The sequence below is a fragment of the Parus major genome, chromosome 3 (genome assembly GCF_001522545.3).
Source record: "Parus major isolate Abel chromosome 3, Parus_major1.1, whole genome shotgun sequence".
Classification (NCBI taxonomy): Eukaryota; Metazoa; Chordata; class Aves; order Passeriformes; family Paridae; genus Parus; species Parus major.
This window is the reverse complement of record NC_031770.1, coordinates 84,310,248-84,335,280: the sequence shown is the minus strand read 5'-3', so window position 1 is coordinate 84,335,280 and position 25,033 is coordinate 84,310,248. Positions and strand designations below refer to the sequence as shown.

Genomic DNA, 25,033 nt, shown 5'->3' with positions numbered 1-25,033 from the left:
GCCTGTCCTTCAAATCGCATCAACACCATGAACATCAAGCTGTAGCAAGCTGCTTGTTGTCGTGAAAAAATGGTTCTAAAGACTCATTCAAAATTTGTTCTTGGTGAGGTCAGACCTTCCACCAGCTGTGTTCCCTGTACTGCAGTGACTGATGATAAGGCTCAACTTCCTTTGCTGCCATTGTAGCTCAGATTTTTAAAGTGCCAAACTCTAGCTGTATCATCTAAGATCACCCAAATGTATCTTGCTGAATTATCAGGTGTTGATTCTAAACATCATGGCATAATCTATGGTAATTTAACAGTTAATGCATATCAGGCTCTTGCTCTTGATTAATTTTTTAGTGCATTTTTGTCATACTGTAAATTAAAGTTCTTGGTGGTATTTCTGCTGTTGTTGTGTATCTCTGTTTAGTGAAATACATGTTTTTCCTGCTTGAGATAATAGCATAAATGATAGTTTTTACAGGTGATTCTTACAGTATACCACGTTTCCGAATACCATTGATTCTGTTCTTCAAAACATTATAGCTTTAAATCATCATTGTCAAAATACATCTGACTTCTTTGTTATCTGAAAAAATCAACCCTTAATAATCCAAAAATAGCATTTTTTTCATGTAATGCAGTCAAAACAGAGATTAAAGGACAGATTGTAACAGTTTTTTTTAAATTATTCTTCAAAAATCTTCACATTAAAAACACAACTCGACTATGCTTTAAGAACCCTAATACTTTTCTGAAATCTTAATGCTGATTGCAAAGCTTGAGCTTTTTTTTTTTTTTTTTTTCCCTACTATTTCTGCTCTGGAAAACAGTTTTGCGTAAGTCTTTATATGAACCTGAAGCCCCAGTCTCTGTTATCACTAGAGCATTTTTCTAGATTGCTGTCAGAGCCAGGACTTAAAAAGGAACCAGGCTGGTGCTAGATCAGTTTGATTATTCCCATGTCATTTTCCTTGGACTTAGAGGTATGTGTTAGAGAAAATGTGCTGTACCGAGGTTGGGCACATGAGTCTCACTGGCTTTGCTTTAGCAAGGGCCATGTTCTGAGGTGTTTGTACTGGGTTCTCCTCTCAGTGGGCTTCAGGAAAGCAGTTTAGTATAGTCACACCAGTGGACCTGAACTGTTATGTCTGAAAAGTCCTAGTGTGTGATGAAGTCTGCCATGGTCCACCCTTCGGATGAAGCTGGACTGGGGTTTAAAAGCATTGGTTGACTGGAGTTTACTTCATCGATTTGGGCACATTTGCTGCACCATCGGTTGTGTGATCTGTAGCATTGTTATCATATGGGATTTTCCACTGCTCAGGATACCTTCATTCTCTCGTTACATTAGATAATGGAGAGTTGATACATGAGACAGTGGAGAAGTTGTTTGTATTCAGATCTTATTTATGGAGTGTTTTAAGGATATTTGGGACAATTGAATGTGATAGGTAAGTAACGAGTTCTTCGTATTGAATTGTAATGTGTAGGCCCAAAAAGATACAATAGATCAGATTTTTGAGTCGGTTGTCTCTATGAGAGCTAAATAATGTTTATAGTACAACCAGGAAATAATTGAAAGTGACTTAGTTTTATTTTGGTTTTTGATAGAAATGGAAACATTGCAACACAAATTGATTAGTGGGTTAAACAGAAGATGGCAAGATGAGCAAGGCAGGGCTTGGATAAAAGAGTGATGAAGCTTGATGCATTTTTTTACATTACTTTTAAAATCTGCTGTCAAATAAGAAATGTACATCATACCTTTTAAAAAGTGTTTCCTTATTTACAAATTGCAAATAGCTATGTGAATCAAGTATCCTGTTTCAGTATAATAGTTCTGCATCTGCAGATAGATCCTTAATATCTACAGATTTAAAGATGAATGACACTGAATAATTCAGGTAAATACTGTGTAGGGGGCTGTTTTTCTTATTTAAATACCTTGGTGCAGTTAAGCAATTTTGTCATCTGTCTAGACATAAGATTTTGCATTAATGTTTACATATTTGCCCTTTGCTTAACTCCTATAAGATTTTATTATTCAGACTAACAGGTGAATGTTTTATGTTCTAAACTGCTAAAAGTATAAATCTGCTGAAAATCAAGGCCACCTGCCTCAAACATGACACCTTCATCTCCCCATGAAACCAAATATAAAATACCAGACAGATAAAGGGTTTACTGAAGAAAAAAAAAGATAGAATGGTCTGCTCTTGATTAAATGCAAGCAAATAATAATAAGAAAGGAAGGATGTCCTAACAGCCTTTTGGTTTCAGAAATTACATTTTAAGCATGAACAATTATATTGATCATTTTCTTTGAGGCACAAATTGTAAACAGTCACTTAATAGTATCTCTATGGTGAATGAGTCTTATTGGATTAAGTAAAGGGAATATCCAATCTCACCTTTTTTCTGTTTAATGCTCTGCTTTTGTTTTTCCTTACCTTTCATGTTACCTTGTTACGGTACTTATTCAGTACTCTATCCACATTTGATAAAATTTTGAATCCTGAGTTAAAATTTATGCTCTGCAGAGCTGTCACATGCTTCTAAACATCAGCTGAGAAAGATGCAGGTTTTGGATTTTTTAAATTCTAATAGAATGACCCAGTTTGGTAGGCTAAAGCCAAGGTGAATTAAAATATGTGGCATATCTCTGAACTTACTGAGATACCATGTTTTAGTAGAAAACTGCAACAAAATATTTCATGTAAAGCATATCAGTAATTTTACATTCCTTTAGTACATGAAGTAACAAGCAGCATGCTTTAGCTTGACAGTCTGGTCATTAGGATCATGGAAAAATGCAGCTAGTATTGGTAGGGCATCAGGCTCTTAATGAATGTTTACTGTGGATCCAAAAATGACACTGTGAAGCTGGGGCTGGTGGAAAGTATCTCCTTGCTGAGGCTATTGTACTTTATCGTGTATCATGTTTCTTCAGTATAGGTGAAATGAGTAACTAACTGGATGATGGAAGTCGCATCTGACCCAGAAAAAAGGAGTACATCACTGTACTACACTGCATCCTCCTGGGTTAATAATACTGAGAGGGCACTCTTAATCTTCTCAGTTCTTTATACCCTTGGAGAAAATAACAGCAAAAGCTTAATGTTAATTTATATTTCTTTAACCCAATAGAAAATTAATTAATTTACTAGCTATGTGTCACTTAGGGAGCGTATTTGGGATCATGTTTGACCTGTGGGTTTCCCCCACAGGGAAGTATGTAACTAGTAGCTTGCAATAGGTTACGTTTTGCTCCATTTTTAAAAAGTAGGAATCACTTCATCTTTTATCTCTAACAATGTTGCTGGTTACCAATATTCCTATTCTTTGATACATAAGTTTTGACAAGATTGACTTTTTAATTTTGTGTAAGAATTAAATTTAGAGCTTTTTCATTGGCTGATTCTTAGGCTAATGCACAGTCACATCAGTTGTAGTGAAGTCCTGCATGGTGAGCTTCAGTTGAAGTGTTAGAAGCCAAAATCAGAAAACCACAAATAGATTGGTTTGGATTTATTTTTGGGGACAATGAAAACCATGACTGTGATTGGGTGAACACTGTGAGTGAAATATGAAGGATAAATGTGTATTCCTAAGGGCATTTAGGATCATGCTTCTGCCAAAAAAAGTGTGTTTTTCTTCCTCTCTGTACCTGTGTTTGTGCTACCTCCTTTTCACTGGTCTTACTGTTTGTGGAGCTGCATGGTAGGTCACATCAGCTCACTGAAGAGCTGAAGCTAACTCCTCAAACAAAAATAAATAATGTGAAATGGGATGAGATGGTTAGAATGTGTCATCTAAGTGTATTTGTGTTTTATAAATGCTTCCATAAAATAAGTCTGGTGATGGTTAAGTATTTCTTAGATGAAAATCAAAGTTGGAAATGGTGTGGATCTGAATAAGATGAAAAATGGTTTAGAGTTGGAGTAGAGACAAAGATTTGTGTTGGGGTTTTTCTCAATTTTACGCTTGAAGCCTGCAGTTCCTGACTTTGATAGCATAAAAGTGCTGTCATGTTTTGCCTAGTGTGACCCTTTGCTTGCATTTTTGTGTAGCTGGTGGCCACAAACAATGTAGGGAGTGTCTGGTAAGTGGTGTGTTCAGGGGATACTGGAGGGAGTTTTACAAACTGCAGTTTCACATCCTTCAGTGTCAGAACTGATTATAGCAGTTCTGTAGATGTGCTACATGGCAGATCCTTCTGAGATGGCTGTAGTGTAGGTGATAATCCTGGGTTTTCATTCATACCAATTTTCCAGTGTAGTTTACTGCATGTCTTTACAAGTATTTGCCCTAACTCTGCAGGGTATGGAAAAACTAGTGCTGTGTTGGGACTTCTTTGTATTCATATTTGGCTACTGCTTTGGTTTATAATTAAAAAAATAAAACATAACAAAATAAAGGGTTAAATAAGACAGTACTGAGCTTTGTAGACTTCCTTGACCTGTTCCTTTTTCCCATTATCCATTCTTGCCTTTGTCAATACATCTGTATATGGTAAATGAGATGTACTATAATGCATCTGTTGCAAATCACTGTCTTTTGCTTTAGCTTTTACCAGATTCGCGCATCTATGAAAATTCCTCCAAGAATTCCACACATATTAGAAGCTAGTTTGTTACATGGAACTGGTAAGTGCAAAAACTTTCCAGTAAATTAGGTCATTATCTTGCCTTGCTAACTGAGGGATTGCACTCTTTGTCATATATTTTTATAACTAATACAGAAGTGTTTTTAATTTTGTTACTAACGCAATGCAAATATGTCTTGTTCTTAACAACAGGACTTAAAAGTTGATTACAGAATTTGTGTTACTATTTTTCATCTGCTGATTGCCTCTGCTGGTAGCAAAATATGGTGATTCCTTTATATTAGTGTCTTCTCCTTTATATTAGTGTTTTCTGGTTTTTTTTCCACAGATTTGCTCAGTCTTCTTCATGTTTCAGGCTAAGATGACCAAGGGCAGAATTAGCTAGATATCTGAAAGCAGTGGAGAATTTCAGATACAGATTCTTGCACAGATTGATAAGCCCATTCTTTTTCTGAAAAGAATACTTCAAAATAATGCACTTTTCAAACTCACTCTAGTGGTAAACTTGAAAACTGATTTAACCCCCTGAACAGAATTCCCTTATCTTTTTTCTTTTTTAAACCTGTAATTCACTTTTGGTTTCTATGTCCAGGCAAACTAAATCCAGAGAAACCTGTTAGGGCTTACATAATTCTGTGTAGGCCATACCTCAGCATGTTGTAAAAATGTGAAAAACAAAAAATTAATTAAGTTTTCAAATGTTATGTGGAATTGCAGGAATTTCACGGAAGAAAATCCTAATACAGTCTGAGAAAATGTGATAGGATCACATCAAAAAAAGTTACTAAAACTTGAACTTTTGAGGCTGTTTTGAAAGTAGTTCTGAGTACAGCAACAGTGTAAATACTGAATGTTGGTCAAGCTTCCTAAATATTTCTTGGATTTGTGTGAGATAAATGAATAGTTCTGATGAGCCAAGATTACTCTATTTCAAAAAGCAAAGTTTAATGTAGTTTAGAGAATTTGGATCTGGTAAACATCCTGTAGTAAAACATACTGTTTATGAAGTGACACTTAATATGATTGATATTGCTGGAAAAAAAGTTTAGCAATTCATGGTATATTTTTGAATGGTCTTCAGTTACTTTTTCAGAAAGCTGCAGTCTTGTTAGAAAACTGTGACATAAGTGTTAGCTTTTGTTTCTTGTTATTAGGGATAAAGGGTATAAACATTAAGAATGCAGTTTGGTGTGAGTTTAGATCAGCAGTTCTGACAAACAAAAAAAACCCAGCCCTTGATTCCCCTTGGCCACTCTGTCTTACCTTTATATTGCTCTGTGTGTTGTTGACCCAAGTGTCTGATTTGGTCTGGGAACTCAACTGGGGAACTCACTCAGCTGACAAGCAGCCATTTTACAAAAAAACCTAACCCCTTCAAACCCCAAAATTGGGGCCCTTTTTAGATCAGTTTTTCAGTTTGGTTTTTCAGGGAATTACTGATAATGTTCAACAAAGCAGAAGGAAGGGTACAAGCTGGTTAGTGAGAGGGGGTTAGTTTGTCCTTGTAGACATCACAGTGCTAGGTTTGCCGGGAACCTCTTCTTTCCATTTCCATTTAGCCACTTGCTTGATTTAGGAGAGCTGGATACTGTAGGCTCACATGCAGCCCTCCTGCCCCAGGAGGAGGAATAGTTGAAAGCAATTCCCAAGATTGCTGTTGTGTGTAGAAAATAGCTGCTATTGGTCTCAGCATAGAGTAGCACCGTGCTGATTCACCGTGTGAAAATGTTGCTTGTTGATCGCCGAGGAGGCTGATCAGGATCCCACAGTTCTCACTCTTGAGAATGGTGTCCTATATTGATCAGGTGCTTCTTTCTGTACTTTTCTCTCACTTCAGTCTTTCTCATACTTACCTATTCTAAATCGTATTCACTTTGTTATGTCATGATTTTCCCACTCCAAGTTGTTCTGCCTACTTCTAGCTCTCCCTGAACTCTGCACAAGTTACCCACAGTTTCCTTACTTTAGCTGTGTTTTTCCCTCTCCCACAGACCATTTATTTGATCTCTCTCCTCCTTTTATCTCCCTGATTCAAATATATAGTCTTAAGTTATTCCTCTTTTCCCTGTTAATTTACATCTCCTTTCACTGCTTCCCCAGCTCTTCATGCAGTCCTTCATTAATTTAAATAAGTTGTTTTTTTCCGTTTCTATTTTCCACGTCCTGTAGTAGCTCACTAGAACTGCTTGGGACCCAGCATGAGTGTCATTACAGATATGATAAGGCAGTTCACTAGCTCCAGTCTTGTGAAGGTCTTTTATTATTCTTGTTTTGAAGGAAGATGTAATTGTGCTGTAGAAAATGAAAAGAAAAACATATGTATTTTTAGCCTTTATGAGGTTGCTTCAGATTTGAGGATGTTCTGAATTCTTCCTTCTCTCAAATTCATGGGTGGTTTTCAGAGAAAGAAAAAGGCAGAATGGGAAGGAGTAAGGTGTCTTTTTTTATGATGCAAGAGTAAATTATCTTGTAAAATGTAAATAGATGTATATGTAAACTTATATAGCTAATAAAAATATAAATCTAGTAAATGTATATACAAGAGTAATAAATATGTAAGAGCAAATATGTCATTTATATGCAAGAGTAAAAAAATCCCACTATTTTTTCTCCTCTGTTGTGGAAACAGCCTTTTGTGTGGATAGAAGGTTAGGAATAGTCCTGGCCAGTTAGTGCATCATTGATTTAAAAAACAGCAGCTCTGCTTTGATGACCTCACATTTGTGAGACCTTGCTCCCCATGTGGAAGTGGCTCAGCCTGTTCCTGACTCAGCTTTTCCTCTGCAGCTCCTCTCTCTCTTCTGGGGGTGCCGGTTTGTGTTACACTGAAGTCAGCAGAGCTGGGGGCTGTAACTCAGGCTTGGACGCTGCAGAGGAAGTGGAACCTCAGCCATTTGTCTCCATTACTTCTTTTGTTTCAGACAGGAGTGGGAGATCCCTTTTGCTGATGCTGTGCACTTATATCAGATTATGTGCCAAGTGAAACCATACCTGCTCTGCCCTTCAGCTGTAACAGATGACACAGATGGATGTAAGCTGAAAGTGGCATTATACATAGGGGAATTACTCCGTAATGATTCAGCCTTTGTAAGCATTTTATCCAGGGCACCTAAACTGATGATATGTGTGAAACAACTTCAGCAAAACCCAGTATTTGTACATTTCTAAGGAGAAGCTGAATTGAGATGTTACTAAAAGTGGGAATGTTTGCCAAGGGCGGCAATATTCTATTAGACTCCCCAGAATTGTAGACTGCAAACTGCAGATTTTTTTTTTAACTTGTGGATTCCTTTGAAGTAGTTTATTAAGAAGAATCAAAAGAATTTTAAAAAATCTTCTGCACCCTCATTTACATGATTTCTAAGACATTTTATCTTGGAAGATGTTGATGTTATTGAGCCATTTTTTAAGAGGTCATAATAAGTGTCACTATTACTGTTACTTCTGTTCTTCCAAGTTCCAACTTCTTTTAGTTTTTTTCCAGAGGATAATACCCCTCATGATACTTTCTGTGTGCTAATCCTTTGCTAACGTGATAAATATTTCCTCAAAGATGGTTTTAAGTCATTCCCTTTCTCATTTCTTCTGCAAGTCTTTTAACTCTCTTATTTCAGCAAAAGGTTCCCTAACCATTTATCACACTTTCCTGAACTCTTTATGATGAGTAGCCTTTGGACTGAAAGCAGAAGTGTTGTATTGCATTCTCCATGCCAGGTTCAGGTGATAAACTCAGAATTAGTTTGGCCTGAGTAGGATACAAAAGATCTCAAAAGAAAGAACAAATGACCTCTGTTCTTGATTCAGTGGAGTGGTATATGTCATTTAACCTCTTTGTCTCATCTGTAGGTAATTTTGTTTTCAGTGTGGTTAAAACCAACAAATTAACATGAATGCTAGATGAAGCAATACAGAATTCTGGAATTTTTGATGCCTAGAATGCCTTCAGTTTGTAACAAAGCAAAAAAATCTTCAGAGCTTATATTAAAAGCAAATATATTTAAAATATTGACAGTGTTTCTTTGAAGCAAAATGTATCCCTTCAAACTTCATCAGTTGCTGACTGAAAACCACTTAAATTACTGATGTTATTACAGTTTTAATAGTAATCATGAAACTGATTGAAATGATAGTTCCACTTATTAGCTGCTCTGAGTTTTCCAGTTATATTAATACTTGTTTCTCTCTTCAGGTGCAACAGATCTTGCCTTTCCTGCTTCAGTCCATGACAATATAGTTTGCAGTAAAACATTTCAGATTCTTTACAAAAATGAGGAAGTTTCTGTGAATGATGTGATGATTTTCAAAATAAAAATGCTGATAGATGAGAGGAAGGTAATCTGCTGTTCAAATTTACTATATTCAGATAATTTAGGCTTCATTATGTACAATTTGAATTAGTACAAATAAGGGACCTGAAAGATTTCATGCTTCTATAATTTCTTTGTAGATTGAGGAGTCGCTTAATGAAATGAATTTTCTGCTAACATTAGATTTACACTTCACGGATACAGACTACTCGTAAGTTTAAATATAGAAGATTTTGTTAAAGCAAGAATATATGTTAACTCTTTAATCTGTTAAAAACTGGATTATTTATAGGTGTAGTGTGTTCACATTAGACGTAAATGATGGTGAAAAAGAAATACAATGGTGAAGTCATTTCATAACTGGTTTGTCTCATTCTAATATTTTTTTCCTCTGGGAGAGATGCCATTGTGTTCCAAAGTATGAACTTATGCTAAATTGCTGTTTTTGTCAGTTATTAGTAACTTGCACTTTAAACATAACTGTTCTAATTGTATGTTGTTCTGTTAATTTCTTTTTAGACCAGATGACCTGAGCACACTACAGCCAATTAGTAGCCGAACTTTAAAGTTGCACTTTAACCTACACCAGGGCCTTCATCATTATGTCAATGTTATGTTTGATTACTTCCACCTTTCCGTCATATCGGTTATAGTCCATGCTTCTTTGGTTGCTCTGCATCAGCCATTGATAAGGTAATCTCTTTCTAATAAAATGCAAATAAATTATTGAATGTCCAAATGGAAATGTTATAAAACCAGGATAATTTGGAAGGAGTTTAATCTGTGGACAATATTGTTTTCTATGATGATTTTGGAATTCAGGACCCAGAGGGATGAGAAACGTAATGTTTTTAAATTATCTGGAACAAATTTTGAGGGTTTTTTAAATTAGAAATAAGAGTGTGTAGTGTAGAAGAGAGAGAATGCCCAAGGCCAGAGAAGTGGAAGAATGTATAAATATCTGTATTTATATGAGTGTTTTCATATGTATAAATATTTATGAATTTTTTTAATCAGGAAGATCTGCTGCACACTGTACACAGTGACTGAAATAGCTGCTGTTAATACAAATAGGGTGTCTTCTGTTAACTATCTGCAGTTTCATTTACTGCTGGAATGGTAGTGATATCTGCAAATGATACATTTACCATTTTAGTCACTAAATGGAGCTGGAGAATTTACTTTTCTTTTTAAAAAAGATTTTGGCTAATTTTTTCTGAAGCTTTTTTATTTAATCTACTTGTGTCACCCTTTGCAATCTCTGTTTACTTTGCATCTCTGTGAAAAAGTTCTGTACAGTCAGTTACACATAGGAAGTATTCTTTGCACACCTTTTTTTTAGCTTATCTATCTTTTCCTTCTTTCATGGTCTTCAAATAGTCCATGCTACTGCCCTCAAGTTTGCTCATATTCAAGTCCAGTCTGTACCAGTGCCCAGACCTTTAGCTGCAGGTATTCCCACTCGTGTCTGTCTTCATACCATGGAAAGCACTGTTGGTGTATGTTAGACAGCTGTTCTGTGCTGAAGGGCTGTGCTGGTTTGGAGGAGTCAGGTGGCTTTCATGGGTTTACCCCTGCAAGTTGGTTTGAATTGGTTTGGTGATGTGTTTTAGGCATGGTTACATAGTAAATGAACTAACACATCAGAAGAGATGGCACAGCCTTATTTGGGAGAGAAACAAGTATTGAGAAGGTGGGAATTGTTGTTGAAGACATAATCTGATAAATGCACTTGAATAAACTTTTTAATGCACTTAAAATAGCATCACGTGTGTAAAATGTACATGATCACACTTTGTCCCACAAGTGAAATTCAGGCATTTAGGCTATATTGATTATTTGTTGTTAAAAAATGAAAAACAGGTGTTGATACTAATTTTTAGTCAGAAATATATTTGTCCCTACTGACATTTTTTAAAAGCTTCAGTAAATGAGAGGAGTTTTCTATATATTTTTCCTCAGTTTCTGGCTTTAAAAGTGATGATACAATAATGCTGTTAATTTTAAACCTTAGCTTACCTCAGTTTGTGTAAGGAGATACTGAAACAAAGCAGCAACTTCTATGCTGCTTTTATTATCTTGTGAGTAGGGTGTTGCTGGTATCCACAAAATTTTTTTAATTATTCTAGTTGTCCTTTAAATCAGCTTGTGTTGGGGAGAGGAAGAAACTTTAAAATTTACGGTGTTTTATTTCAGCTGAGCTTCCCCATGTAGCAAATACTTGATGGTTGCTGTATCCATATCTGGCTCACTTTTCTCAAGCACTACTTTCTGAAAAACCTGAGAATTGCAAATGTCACTCCTCTTTGTGCTTTGGGCTTTCACGGGTGACAGTTTGGTCTTCTGTTTGGATCATGCTCACATTTGTTGGCATTTATCTGCTCCTTTCCTAGGAGTGGTCACTTTTTGAGTGTTTTCTTCTGAGTAGCATTCAGATTCACCTTCTTTTGGAAACAACCAGTGTTAACACTTCCCTCGAAAGAGAGAAGATAATTCCACTTGGGTACAGCCCTAAACTCCTGTATAATCTACGCTTTTCTTTAACCTGTAATTGTTTATTTCTGCCTGTTATCTAATAGTCTGCACTTTCTGCATTCATTCATTTTTCATTCGTTTTTCCTAGTTGTTATCGCAAGGCTACTGTTGCAGGATGCTCTGTTCTTCCAGGAGTTCAGGATAGGATCTCCTCAGCAGGCAGAGGTCAGGCATCCTTTAGGAAAACAGCAATGTCAGTTTGTGTAACAGCTTTCAACTTCCTTCTACTGCTTCACTTTTAAGAGGTTTAAGTCCTCACAGCAAAATCCACAGAAAATGAATACTTCATACCTGTTATAGTTCAAATTTTATATTTCTGGCTTAAACTTTCAGGAATATTGTTTAAATTAATTGAAGTTTGCATTGTAAGTAATGAGGAACAGTATGTTCAGATTATCAGTTCATTTGTGCTTTTTGCAGTTTTCCTCGCCCAGTGAAGAATACGTGGTTGAACAGGAATGCACCAGCGCAAAACAGGGACTCTGTGATTCCTTCTCTTGAAAGTGTGGTCTTTGGCAATAACTATACAAAACAGTTATCAGCAGATGTAAGAATATATATCAGTTTAAGATTTTATTTGTATTCTGTTGGGAGGTGGGGATTTTATCTTTTCTGCAGGAATATTATTTGATAAAGAATGAACTTGGTTAGAAGATGTTTGGGGTGGCGTGTGAAAAGGGAAATGAGAAAAATGTTCCAGAAGACTATGTTATCTGCTTCAGAAATGTACACATGGGAAGCTTACAATATTAAGTGTTTGACCTTCTTTTTTAATGTCTCACAATCCACTGAAAATCACAAAAATGTGGATCAAGTCTGTAAAAAGAGCAATTGCTTTTCTTTTGTCATTCTACTAACACTTCATTTATTAGATGAAATTAATATGTGCCTTTTTGTCTTTATTCTAGGGTTGCAGTTTTGTTGTTTCAGAGTCTTTCCTCAGCCATGCTTATAATTTTCACTATACACTTTGTGCCACTTTGCTGCTTGCTTTCAAAGGGTTGCATAGATATTTCATTACAATAACCAAGGATCTCCCCTCTTCTCACCGAATTGAACTGGGTATGTCCAATTTCATAAAATGTATCACTTTCTCGTGAATGTTTATTAAGGCTTCTTTCACACTAAACTGTCATTGATGGCATATCTCTTATATTTAAAATATTTTTTGCTTAAACTGATCCAAAATTTAATAACTGAAAAACCCAAAGAAACAAGTACTGTCACATCTCTAATAAAATAAGGAGATAACAGCTTTAATCTATGAAAATATATTTTTTCTTCTAGGTCTTGATTTGTGCTCTTATTTCAAATTAGAAATTTAGTGGTGAGAAAGTTAGAGAAGCTCTTAATCCAAGTGGCACAATGCACTTCTTTGTTTGTTGTAAGGAAGCATTGCATATTTGTACAAAAATCTAAATTCTGTAAAGTTTGAGAAGACTATTTCACTGAAAATGCACATGATAAAAGACCCACAAGAAAAAATTGCTGCTGGCTTAGTTTGTAGTTTAACTGTTTAAACAGACTTAGTTGCCATGAAGATTTCTAGCTAGCCACATGAGATAAAAGTAGCTGCAAAAGTATTACATGTCATGTATGGAAATGTGCATTCCTTTTCTATAGAATAAAGACGTATTCGAGAGCCTAATCTTGATTTATGAACTAGAAAAGCAGTGAAAGTAAGAAAGGAAGATACACTGGCATTGTAAACAATGATTTAGACTTTTTCCTCAGCAAGTATATACTTTTTTTTAGTCGTGTTCTATTAAAGGAAAAAAAAAGATCATTTGGCATTTATATGGATTGTAGACAATAGTTACTGATTTTTGTATTTAATTTTACCAGCATCAAAACTAAGCACAGTGAAGCAGTGCTAATTGAGATATGAAAGATATTTTAAAAATGTGTTGTGGTCAGTTAGTGGTTCAAAGAAATAATATTTCACTTCTGTATTACAAAATACAAAGCTATTTTTGGTGGAAAAAATTTCAGGGGGCGTATTACAAATCTGTCCATAGAAAAATACTAGAAACTGAGGTGTTTTCTTTATAGAAGCAAAAATCCTGCTACAGTTACTGCTGCATTTTTCAGTCGTTTATCTTAATTTTGATATGGAGGGAAACACCTTATTAAAGGAGTCACTGAACTCTTAAGTTTTCTTTGTAAGGTCAAAATGTGCTTTTCCCCAGATCATAGAATCACAGGGTCATTTAGGTTGGAAAAGACCTCTAAAGATCATGAGTCCAGCAATTAACCCAGCTACACCATGTTCACCACTAAACAACACCTCCCATGTGTCACAGCCACACGCCTCTAGAATGCTTCCAGGGATAGCGACTCCACCACTTCCCTGGGCAGGCTGTTCCCATGCCTGACCATCCTTTCAGTGAAGAAATTTTTCCTAATATCCAATGTCAGCCCCCTCTAGTGCAACTTGAGACCATTTCCTCTTGCTGTGTCACTGGTTACCTGGGAGAAGAGGCTGACCCCCACCTCCCCCACCTGGCTAAACCCTCCTTTCAGGCAGCTGTAGAGAAGCAGTAAAATCTCCCTCGAGCCTCCTTTTATCCAGGTTTGAAAAGCCCCAGCTCCCTTTGCCACTCCTCACAGGACTTGTGCTCCAGACCCTTCACCAGCCTTGTTGCTGTTTCTGGGTTTGCTTTAGCAACTCAATATATTGAGTTTGATGGCACTGTTGTTTAGTTCTTAGACTAAATCTTGATGCTTAAATATTTCAGATATGATCTTCAGACCCCCTAAAACATTCCTTCAAAATAGATATGTAATAGAAAAGGCTGCCAGTGAGTTGCATACTGGCAATGCAATGTTGGGTTGTATCTTTCAACCACATTGAAGTCATCAAAACCACTCACAAGTTTCAGTGGAACTTGAATCAGACCTTTTCTCATCTATATGGGTAATTTAGCTTACCTTTAGGAATGTAGTTTTGAGCAGAAATGCTCACAATAAATATCTGAAGAGAAAATTACAACTTAGATTTTACATTCATGGTACATATTCTACTGACAGTTTGTTTCCTGTGGGTTTAATTTTTTGTTTCTATTTTTTAAGTCTCTGCTAGAATTATTTGGGTTTTTTCATTTTTATAAATATATTTTTCATTTATTTCAGTTATACATTGATTGGGAAAATTGATATAATAAAATGTACTAATAATGTAAGCTTTAATTATTACTCACATTCTGCTCATGAAAAATAATACCTACCATTAATGCTAATGTTTCTAAAATCCATCAGCAGTTAACAAAAGAAAGCTATGTTTCTGTAATGTCTGTAAAGAAGTTGAGGCTCACTGGACTTAACAAAGTACACAGTTATAATTTGCACTTTCTTAAAAACTTCTTTTAAAGTAAATGAACTTTTTTATAGTGGATGTTTTATCTGTGAAGTTTAAATGGACATTGCAGAATAGAATATCCAGTCCTGTTTAAACTTTAGAATCATCATTTTTTTGTTTAAGATAATATTATTCTCTCTTTAATTTTGTTTCTTCTGTTTGCTTTGCTATTGCTCTGTCATATAATTTTAACACAAGGCACTGATTTTGCAGAAGCATGTGAAGACAACTGTTGGACTTGATAATTGTAATTGAACATTTAAATATTACTGGTTTGAGGAAATAAAAACACTACCTTAATGTGTATCACAAGTGATACTTAATCTAGAAACAACTAAAATGATAAGTTTTCATGTACTGATCTAACTGCACTAATTGCTAGGCTAGCAATAAGCTCTTTTACTAACTTTAAGGCAAATAATAAATCACAGGTGAAAAAAGGAGTGTAGTAACTAGTCATGTGTGTACAATCCCTGTAACTAGCCAAGGCCAGCATGCAGGTCCTTTATGAACGCCTTCTCAGAAGAAAATATCCACGAACCCAGAGATTCGCCTACCTAGGTATGTTTCCAAAGCAGGTGATATAATCCCTCAGATTTTTATTGATACTATAAAATATTATATTCTTATTAATAGTATAAAATGTTACTCCATTTGTAGAATGAAACTATTTCAATATTTAGCCATAGCAAACATATATTGAACTCTGAAGTCTGCAGAATTGAGCTACTAAATTTTAGGCTGAGCATAGATGATAAAATGAGATATCATTGCTGTTTTTTGGTTTAGCATTTTTCTACTTCATTAAACAAAAATGAGTGAAAGTTCAGTCAGTCATCAACATTTAAAAAATAGCTTAGAATTATAGGTTCATTTAATGCAACACAGACTCATGATTTTTAGACAGCTAAAGATAATTAATACCTTTTCTTTCTGAGAAGTCTTTCAGATTCCTTTTGGTATCTCAACACTTAATTGTTCAAGCACTACACCTTGGCACTGAGTGCTTAGAGTGCATTTGTCCATGTCTACATGGGCCAATCCTCCCTCTGGAGAGTGCTAGTGTGGGTCTGATGCTGGACAACAGATTACAGTTTAATCTGTAATCTGTACAGTTTAATAATGGCAGTTCAGTCTCACAGCAGGTCACCAGCTTAATCATCTATAAGTATGGTTTGGTTTTATTACAAAAAGGAAACCAAATTGGTTTTTATCAGAGCCAGCAGAATTGCATCTGATGTTTGCTGGGTTAACACTGCTATAGAATGTAAGTGTTTAATTTCCTTTTGTTTTGTGTTAGGTCTATTCTGTCTTCTCTTTTTTAATATAGCATTGGAATATTAATATAGTTTGGGGATTTCCATAATGATTTTACATTTCAGAGTTTTAAATTTTCTTAAGCCTGTTCTCAATTGAAGTGTGACAAACAAATAATCAATATGGTGTCATAAGTAAAATATTTCATTTCTTCACTAATGACAAAATTTGTGTGGCCCTACCAAAACTATTATTGTAGCTTAAATTATTTTCACACATTTTCAGAAAAATTATCATGAAGTACTGTTAAGCAGAAGGTATATGTCGCTTCTTTGAACAAGTTTTGTAAACTTGTTTCTGACAGCATCATACATTTCTGCAATTTGCTTTTTTTTCTCAGAACTTTGAGTTGTGTGAGTTAATTTTGTGTGGCATTAAGTTCAAACCTAAGCATGATAAATGCTGTTAGTTGAAAATCAATGCATACTTACCAAGTATAGGTGGCATAATTCAAAGAGAAGTTGAGTATACACTGTTGCTCTTCTGTAAACCTTTGTTCATTATCCATACCCTATTACTATTGCGGCTTTCAAGGCATATTTTGTTGCTGTGTGTTTTCAAGAAATATTGAACATTTTTGTCCTTTATACTGTGTAACAAAAATGAAATATAAATTCTTGTTAGAGACAATTTTAGGGTTTATGAATTGGTTCCTTATTACTTCAGATGCAGAAGGAAATTAAACATAATAACAAATTTTTATTTGATTTAGCAAATCCCCAAAAGTAAACAGGACTGTTTAACAAAGAAAAACATCCACATGAAGGAATATATCTGTTTTCTTCATAAATGAGTCGTTCAAGGTTGAGATCCAGTTTAAGCTGCCATACTGTGTTAAATTGATTTGCTCTTAACATTGAACTATTGAGAGATTGCTTAAAGAACAGTTTTATTGACTAAAAAATGATTCCTCATACAACTAAAGACTTGTATTTATATTCGTGTATCTTGTAAATTGGATACCTTTAGAAAAATGATACGGGAATAAAGCTTCTCTAGAAAATCTGGTAGAAGAGGAATTGTATTGCCTCGGTTTTAAAGGATGATATTGCTTCTGAATAGCAGCAATATCAATGGATAATCTGAAAACTGTATAATCTAAACTACAGTTTAATTTTGAATGGAAAATTGCTGTCCTTGGCAAGGTGTCGTGATAAGCAATCATGAGAATTGCAATTTTTTTCCCTTAATTATGTTCTGTTCTCAATCTCAGAATCAAATTGCTAAGAAGAATTTTAATGGAAGTTTATAGTTTGCTTAATAACTGTGGCGCTTAATATGGCTTCAAGTTTTATTTGATTAATTCTTTTTCATGTCTTAGAATTGTTTTGTGAGATAATTTGTTTCACTCTGCAACTTGGAAAGTACATTACTCATTGGTATGTCCTCTCATCTTTCCAGAAAACATAGATGTAGATATTCGTCTTACAGAATTGTGTGAAGAAGTCAAGGTACAGGGCTTTTTTTCATGTATTAAATAAGTGAAATTTCTATAAAAGTAGAATGTGCTGATTTTATATGCTACTTGGAATTAAAGTGTTTGTTTCAGGGATGGCAGCCTGTATGTTTTTTGCCAGCATTTATTTCAACTCTTCCTCCAAAGAGAAATTGTGCAACTGATGCCAAAACTGAACTGTTGATCTGGTGGCTTGGTGTGTCAGTGTAACTATAATATATCATGTAACTATATATATCATGAAACTGAAAGTTTAGAAAGATGCATTACTTGTATGAAAATCACTTTTTGAATTTTCTGCAGTTATAATTTGATTTTTTGGGGTTTGATGGTATCAGATAACAATGACACAAGTTCAAGCAGTGGTAGATTTTACAAAAGGAGATTCTGCAAGTCATCCCCTCATCTGAAAGTACTTGTTCAGATGCTGTCTCCTTTTCCTGTTTTCCCTACATTCTCAAGGAGACACTGTCTACTTTAAATGGATTAGATTTGTCTCCCCATCTCTTTCCTTAGTCACAACTAGCCCCAGCTGAATAACTGATTTCTTGGTCACAGCAAAGTCTAAAGGACAGGTTTTAAAACTTCTTGAAAGATTATCCATGCTTTGCTGGCAAGTGGGCCATCTGCCCAACTTGGAAGAACATATAACTAACATATTGTGAGTATATTCTAGAATTATTCTGAAGAGATATCTTATGATTTTATCAAAGTTGGGCTAACATAGCAAGTGTCAATTTTTGGTTTCCTGATTGCTTTAAGGCACATGGTATTTTTACATGTTAGAAAACACAGCAGTTGAACTCAGTTATCTTTGTCATAAGTGGAATTATTGTCTTAATTTTTGGACAGGAGTCCTAATTCTAAAAAGCAATGAGATATTATTTAATACAACAGAAAATAATCTATTACTGTTGTAACATAAATTGATTCAGTGTCTTGGTTTGAGGACACTGTAGGACATCCAGTTTTGATACTTAGTTGAAACAGTTCTCATTTGAAAGTTGCTTTTTAAACTAAAATTCTCACTAGGATAAAGTATACTTTTTTTTATTCTTGTCTGTACATTATGGTTTCATCAGTGAATCACGTAAATATTTTTTCCTGACTTCAGAAAATGGAAAATCCTGATGAACTGGCAGAACTTATAAATATGAATCTTGCTCAGCTTTGCTCACTTCTGATGGCTCTCTGGGGGCAGTTTCTGGAGGTCATTACCTTACAAGAGGAGGTCACAGCTTTGCTAGCGCAAGAGCATCACACATTAAGAGTAAGTATTGACCCAGGGACCTTCATATGCTTACTGGGACACATTGTTATGGAAATGCATAACAAAATTCAGATTACCATTTTTCTGTTTATATTCCAGAAAGCTGGTTGGAATTGTAAAGGGAGCTGTTGCATTTCATTTGTTACATGTGTATGTAATGTATTATGTAGTTGGAATAAAATGCATAAAGCATATTATTTATGTTTATGAACCAAGTAATTCACTGTTCTTTTGAATAAGAAATGCAGTTTAGAAGGCAAATTACAGGCTGTGGAATAACATATATTTGTGCAGACTGATGTACTTTTCTGTGGGAGCCATGTCTACTCCCCACCCTACATTTTCCTTCTCTGCTGCATTTAGGCTGCCTGCTTATGTCATAAACGAAGTGTATTTCTTTCTGGAGTAAGAATTTATGGCGTTAATAAATTTTGAAATGGTTCTTACATGGGATATTATAGAAGAAGTGTATGTGAAATGATCAGGCACAAGTATTTGGGTACTAACACATCTGTAGTGCTGTTGGTCTGTCTATGGGTGTGTTCAATTGCTGTGGGCTCTCTGCAAGCAGAACCACAGCAGTGCTATTCTCATAGTGAAATATAACTGAATATCAAATAAAGCCTTACTCTTACTTGATAAGTCACATTGTTTAGTGAGGAAATCATGGTTGTGGAAACAGCCTGTTATGGAAAATAAATGGAATCTTTCAGAAAGAACACAGGGATTATTTGTTTGATGTGCTAGCTATAAGAAAGGGATCATTTTATTGTCTGTATATGAATCTGACTTGCCTTTCTGTGGTTTTTATTAAATACTGGAACCCCTCAGGTTAACTGGTGGAAGGTATAAAACAAGAATACTATTTCATTTAACCTGCATTTGCATTCAGCTTCTGGTATGTTAGTGTTTGTACAAGTGTATATTTAGTAAAACCAAAGGAAGAATAAATTTGTTAATTTTTACTGCTCCAGAAAAGAGACTGCTAATGATTATGTATTTATCTTCTTAAATGTGGTTCTTTTAAAATCTGTGATGTAAGTCATTCTCCTTAGCATAATAAATGCCTTAATTATGGAGTTTTCCTGCAATTGTTTTAGGAAGTATAAATCCAAGAATTTAATTATACTATGGGAATTGAGATATTGCACATATTAAAACTATTTCTGTGATACTTTCCATTTCAGAAAAAAATCAAATAGGAGTTCCCTCCCTCCCTATGAAAAGAAAAAAGTATAGTTTGATTTCACATCTGAATGCTCTGTGTCCTTTGGAGTTGCTGTTATGCTCACTCCTTTTGTTACCTGTCACTGTGCTTTGTGGATACTCTATAATCAAGCAAGGACTGGAGAGGAGATGCAAGGCATGGGCAATCTTAAAATTACATTTTTATTTAGTGCCTGATAGCAGAAAGCAAGCAGGCTGACTGTAAAAATTGTATAATACAGCATTGAGAATGGATTTTTACCTGAGCCAACCTGGATAGAACCAGCAATGTGATATTACTTCATTTTTAAATGGACACTTGTTTTCTTCACTCCAAGATGATATGAGTTTGTGTGAATACTTTGCAAATATATGTAATTAAAATAAATGTAAGAAACCATTGCTCCACTGGGCTTCCTATGTGGCAGTAGAGCAGTAACTCACAATCCATAAATTCAGTAAACCTTTAAATGAAAAAGAGATGCTAAATTTCAGCCTTCTGTTTTCTAAGAGTATGTTCAGTTGTTGGTTTTGGGTATTGTTTTGCAGTGCTAAGTATAATAAATTGTAACTTTTATTAATAATACCTTGAGAATTTATATTCAGAGGGATTGTATAAACATACCTTGGGAAATCTACAATGATAATCATGTTCCACTGGAGCTATTATCTGCACATATCAAGTGATGCAGGCTTTCTGGTTATTTGATTTAGTTGATACTTAAAAGATGATCCACTAATACTCCTCTTTGGAGACTATATGTTGACATTTAGAGTCATGGAATTATTTAGGTTGGAAAAGACCTTTAAGGTCATCAAGTCCAGCTATCAGCTTGGCACCACCACATTGAGCATTAAGATAGATCCCCATGTGCCTTATCTAAACGTATTTTGAACACTCCTACAGATGGTGATTACACCACTTCCCTGGGCAGTCTGTTCCAATTCCTTACAACTCCTGTGAAAGAAAACTTCTTAATATCCAATCTAGACCTCCCCTGGTACAACTTAAGATCATTTCCTCTTGCCTTTTCACCTGGGATATGGCAGAAGAGACCAATTCCCACCTGGCTACAACCTCCTTTCAGGTAGTTGTAGAGAGTAATGAAGTCTCCCCTGAGCCTCCTGTTCTCCAGGCTAAAGATGACTCACTAATTCTCCTCTTAAGAGAGACTTACCTATCCTTTCTGGAATAAGAAACCTTTTTATTTTGGAAATGGATACTTTGATGTGTTCTCTACTGGATGCTAAACCTCATTTTGTCTTTTCTTCTTGCAATATTTCCAGACTATGCTTTCCACAGGAAATTTCTCCCTGGGAAAGTTTATTAATGAACCCTTTTAGGGAGTGATAGGTCTGAGTAGTTATGATACTTATGTTAAAATACCCCCTACAAATGCCTGCCACCTGTATCTGGTCAAATTACTTTCACCCTCTTTGCCCTGATGTTTGTAAAACAGGTGTTTCTGCTGAAGACTTGTTCAAGTATTGAAATTATTTTAATAATTATGTTTACTTAAGTGTTTCAAAATTTAACTATTTTCAAATACTTGTAAAAGCACAATATTAAAAAATGAGGAATACTTTAGGCAAAATTGAACATCCATCTACTACATGATCATACTGATAAAGTTTACAAGTGTATTTTATTGAAAAAACTGCTCAGAGTATGTTATTTTATATTACAAATAGTGTTTCAACACTAAACTAGTTCATCTCTTTGTTCTGTAGTGACATCTTCTGGTAGGTCTGAATATATTCTTCCAAAATTATTTCTTTTGGTTTAATCAGTCCTAAAATAGGAGAGCTGAAAACTAAGATCTCTGACTGCTATTTATAAATATGCAGACACACAATATGTATTCCACAGCAGTTTTTATAGACAGTATACTTCTGTTTACATTGGGAGGACCATAAAAACCATGCCTCTGGGAAGTTTGTAGAGATTAGGAGTAGCAGCTGCAATTTCCTCCTGTAAAGTCCTTGTGGAGTCAGCCCAAGTCGGTGGTTCCTGCGTCATTAGAGCTGGCAGTCACTCTGGCTCTGCAGAGCCTGTTTAACAGTGTCCTAGCAAGTGCCTCAGTCCTTCAGTAAGTTAAGCACCAATTAAACATAATAAACTACTGTTGGTTGGGGTTCTTTTCTCTCATTAATAAAGACTTATGTGCTTTTGGAGCTTGCTTTCAACTAGTTTTATGCTGTTGCTATTCTACTTGGAGCTGTCTGGAGCTGGTAATGAGATTTTCTTCAAAAGCATTGGAATTACTTAATTACAAATGGGATTTATTGCAAATGAAAACATGCCTTCTTCTGTTGGAAAGAGTCCAATATTCTAAATATCTAGTCTCCATGTAACTCCAATTACTTTATGTGGTGAAATGCTCACATCTAAACACTACCTTGCTTGCTTCCTGGGAAACAGCTGTGTGCCCTTTTCTTGACATATACCACAGACATCTACTAATTTGGCAATGTTACCTGATTGATTAGGATCTTTAATTAATTTTTAAATGGCTTAATTTAAAATTATAATGTCTTCTCCTCATGATCAATTGTTCAAAAATCTAGTTTTTAAGCAATAAAACTGTCTCTTAAGTCTATTGTGTAACAGTCCCCCCTTCCTGGGGGAAAGGGTGGGGATTAGCTCTGAAAAAATATGTATTTGCAGGGTAGATGTCTGTTTAGAAAAGCCAGCTCGGAAAATGCTGCAAATTACTTGGGAACATCAATTCTAATCCCACATATGTATGTATAAACTCCTAACAACAAATTCTGAAAGAAAACAAGTTGAGTTCTGGAAAGAGTGGAAGTTGTGTTTACAAGAAACCTGCTGCATCTTGTGTTTTCACTTCAAAGCGTTTTCCTTAACTATTCCGAGATGGTGTTATGACTAAGGTTAATTTCATGTAATACAGTACAATAAAGTCTGGGAGGTTGGGACGGGACTTTGAATTTCTATTGCAAGTTAGAGATTGGGGGTAAAATGTTTTTGATATAGGACTGGATTTTTTTCTTAAGCACTTTAGAACAGTCTTTTCCTCAGTTCTTCTTGTATTAAGAAAACAAGTTTAGAAGCTACAGAACCTAAAGTTAATCCGAGTGGTACTCTCTAAAAGTATACTGGGCAGTGTATCAGGAGGGAAAATGAACTCTCATGCAAGTGCTTATCTCTGAACAAAATTAATGTGGTCCTGAAAATCTGATGTTTGCCAGTTCATGCACAAGATTTTCATAGAGCCATCTTTGTGCTCAGGGTGGGTGCAGATGCTGGCTGCAGCTCTCTCTGAGTGGGAGAGCTGAGAGAGCTGAACTAGGTCTTCACACTTGTTGCCAGTTTCACACTGAAAACTCCCACAGTCTGTTCAGGAAGTTCCATAATTCAAGAGGAAGACACAGAGTATATTGAAGAAATAAAGGTATAGGAGGCCAGGAAGTGCTTGGTAAATAAATTATTGATTTAGTAGACTAACAGGTAATTCTCATAGTGGGATAGAGGTTTTGTTTAAATTGATACAACCAAATTAACATTAACAATCAGTTGCCAGCAACCATGGCACAGCACGTTCTCTTTGGTTTGCTTTTTTCTGATGCAGGTAATTTGTAAGTTAGAAAAATAAAGCTCATATTGATTGAATTAATATTTATATAGAATATTGGAAATGTGATAAATCTCATACAAAACTTTTGGGGTTTTTAGATACTATGTTTTCACATTTTTACTACATTGATTGTTTTATTTGCAGCAAATTGCTGTATAATTCACATTCTATATTTTAGCCTGTATTTGAAGGTAAAACCTTGATGGTTTAACACATTTGATGGTAAAAAATATGCTCCCATGTGTTGTTAAATACCACTTCAATGTTGTATTGTTTATTGACCTCAGGCATACAATTAAGTCTTTAAGTCAGTGCTTATAATTAATGTACATTCTGTTACTGTCTTCATCATTTCCACACAAAATCTTTGCAAACAAAAGATTCTTTTGCCCAGTAGTTTACTGTGGGCTAGAGAGTGCTTATGGGAAGTTTGAAAACACTCCTGTATATTTTGAGACTTCAGAATATCTGATGGGTTTCTGCTTCTGAAGGTAATACTCAGGCTCATTCAGAACGGTCAATTGAACAGCCATTTCCTTTCTTCCCATCAGAATTTCCAATAATATTTTTTGTGTTTTATTGTCTAAGCCTGATTTGGATGATTGATTTTTTGGAAATCAAATTTTCAGCAGGCAGTTGAGTCTAATATAATTCCCAGTCATCCAGAGCACAAATTAAAATTGTTTCAGTCACTAGTCTTGTCTGCGGCACCCATCCAGAATGAACATCCAAAAACTTAAAAAACCTCTGTATTATACATACAAATGATACATTGATATATAGGAATGCTGGTGGATTTTTAAAAATTATTTGTAAGGTAAAATAAGCTCTGCTTTCATTTGGATCTTGCAGGTGCGCAGATTTGCTGAAGCATTCTTTTGCTTTGAGCATCCTAGGCAAGCTGCTCTTGCCTTTCAAGAACTACAGTGAGTAGCCTTTGTAATTCCACAGTATATAGCATGTAGTACTGTTACTCTGTAGTTTATCTTGTGTAGAAGTAGCATTGCAAAAATACATACAAAATTCAAGAGAAACTTTTGTTCTCAATATAAAGTACCGGAAGTTATATAAGAAGTTATTAAATAATCAAGCTATTAATAGTTAATTAGTATAAAAGCTTCTACTAAAATTAATTAAACTGTTGGTAATTTCTGTTAATGTAAAAATAAATAGTTCTGTTTTTTCATGGAGGACTGCTTCCTTTTTGCAGTGCTCAAAGTCATCTACAGGTGTGTGCAGCTATCAAAAACATTTCCTTCTGCAGTTCTCTTCCACCCCTCCCTATTGAATGCAGTGAACTAGATGGAGATATGAACTCCTTGCCTATTATCTTTGAAGATCGGTATTTAGATTCAATTACCGAAGGTAAACACACCTCACAGTACAATTTCC

General features: G+C 35.1%; 1 protein-coding gene across 3 annotated transcripts in view; it reads left to right on the top strand.

Moving 5' to 3' along the window:
• Positions 1-25,033, top strand: part of FAM135A (family with sequence similarity 135 member A) — a 79,092-nt gene that overhangs the window by 33,673 nt on the left and 20,386 nt on the right. For 2 of the 3 annotated variants that reach the window (XR_004496486.1, XM_015620633.3), the window contains exons 4-14: positions 4,554-4,633; positions 8,783-8,925; positions 9,041-9,111; positions 9,420-9,593; positions 11,856-11,982; positions 12,344-12,497; positions 15,277-15,354; positions 17,512-17,561; positions 18,681-18,836; positions 24,494-24,567; positions 24,852-25,006. Coding sequence is in view for 2 of the 3 variants with exons in the window: in XM_015620633.3 (XP_015476119.1) it covers positions 4,554-4,633; positions 8,783-8,925; positions 9,041-9,111; positions 9,420-9,593; positions 11,856-11,982; positions 12,344-12,497; positions 15,277-15,354; positions 17,512-17,561; positions 18,681-18,836; positions 24,494-24,567; positions 24,852-25,006 (1,262 nt within the window). In the remaining variant the exon portion in view is untranslated. The remainder of the gene's footprint in view (positions 1-4,553; positions 4,634-8,782; positions 8,926-9,040; positions 9,112-9,419; positions 9,594-11,855; positions 11,983-12,343; positions 12,498-15,276; positions 15,355-17,511; positions 17,562-18,680; positions 18,837-24,493; positions 24,568-24,851; positions 25,007-25,033) is intronic. The other variant, XM_015620635.3, reaches the window with a different exon arrangement.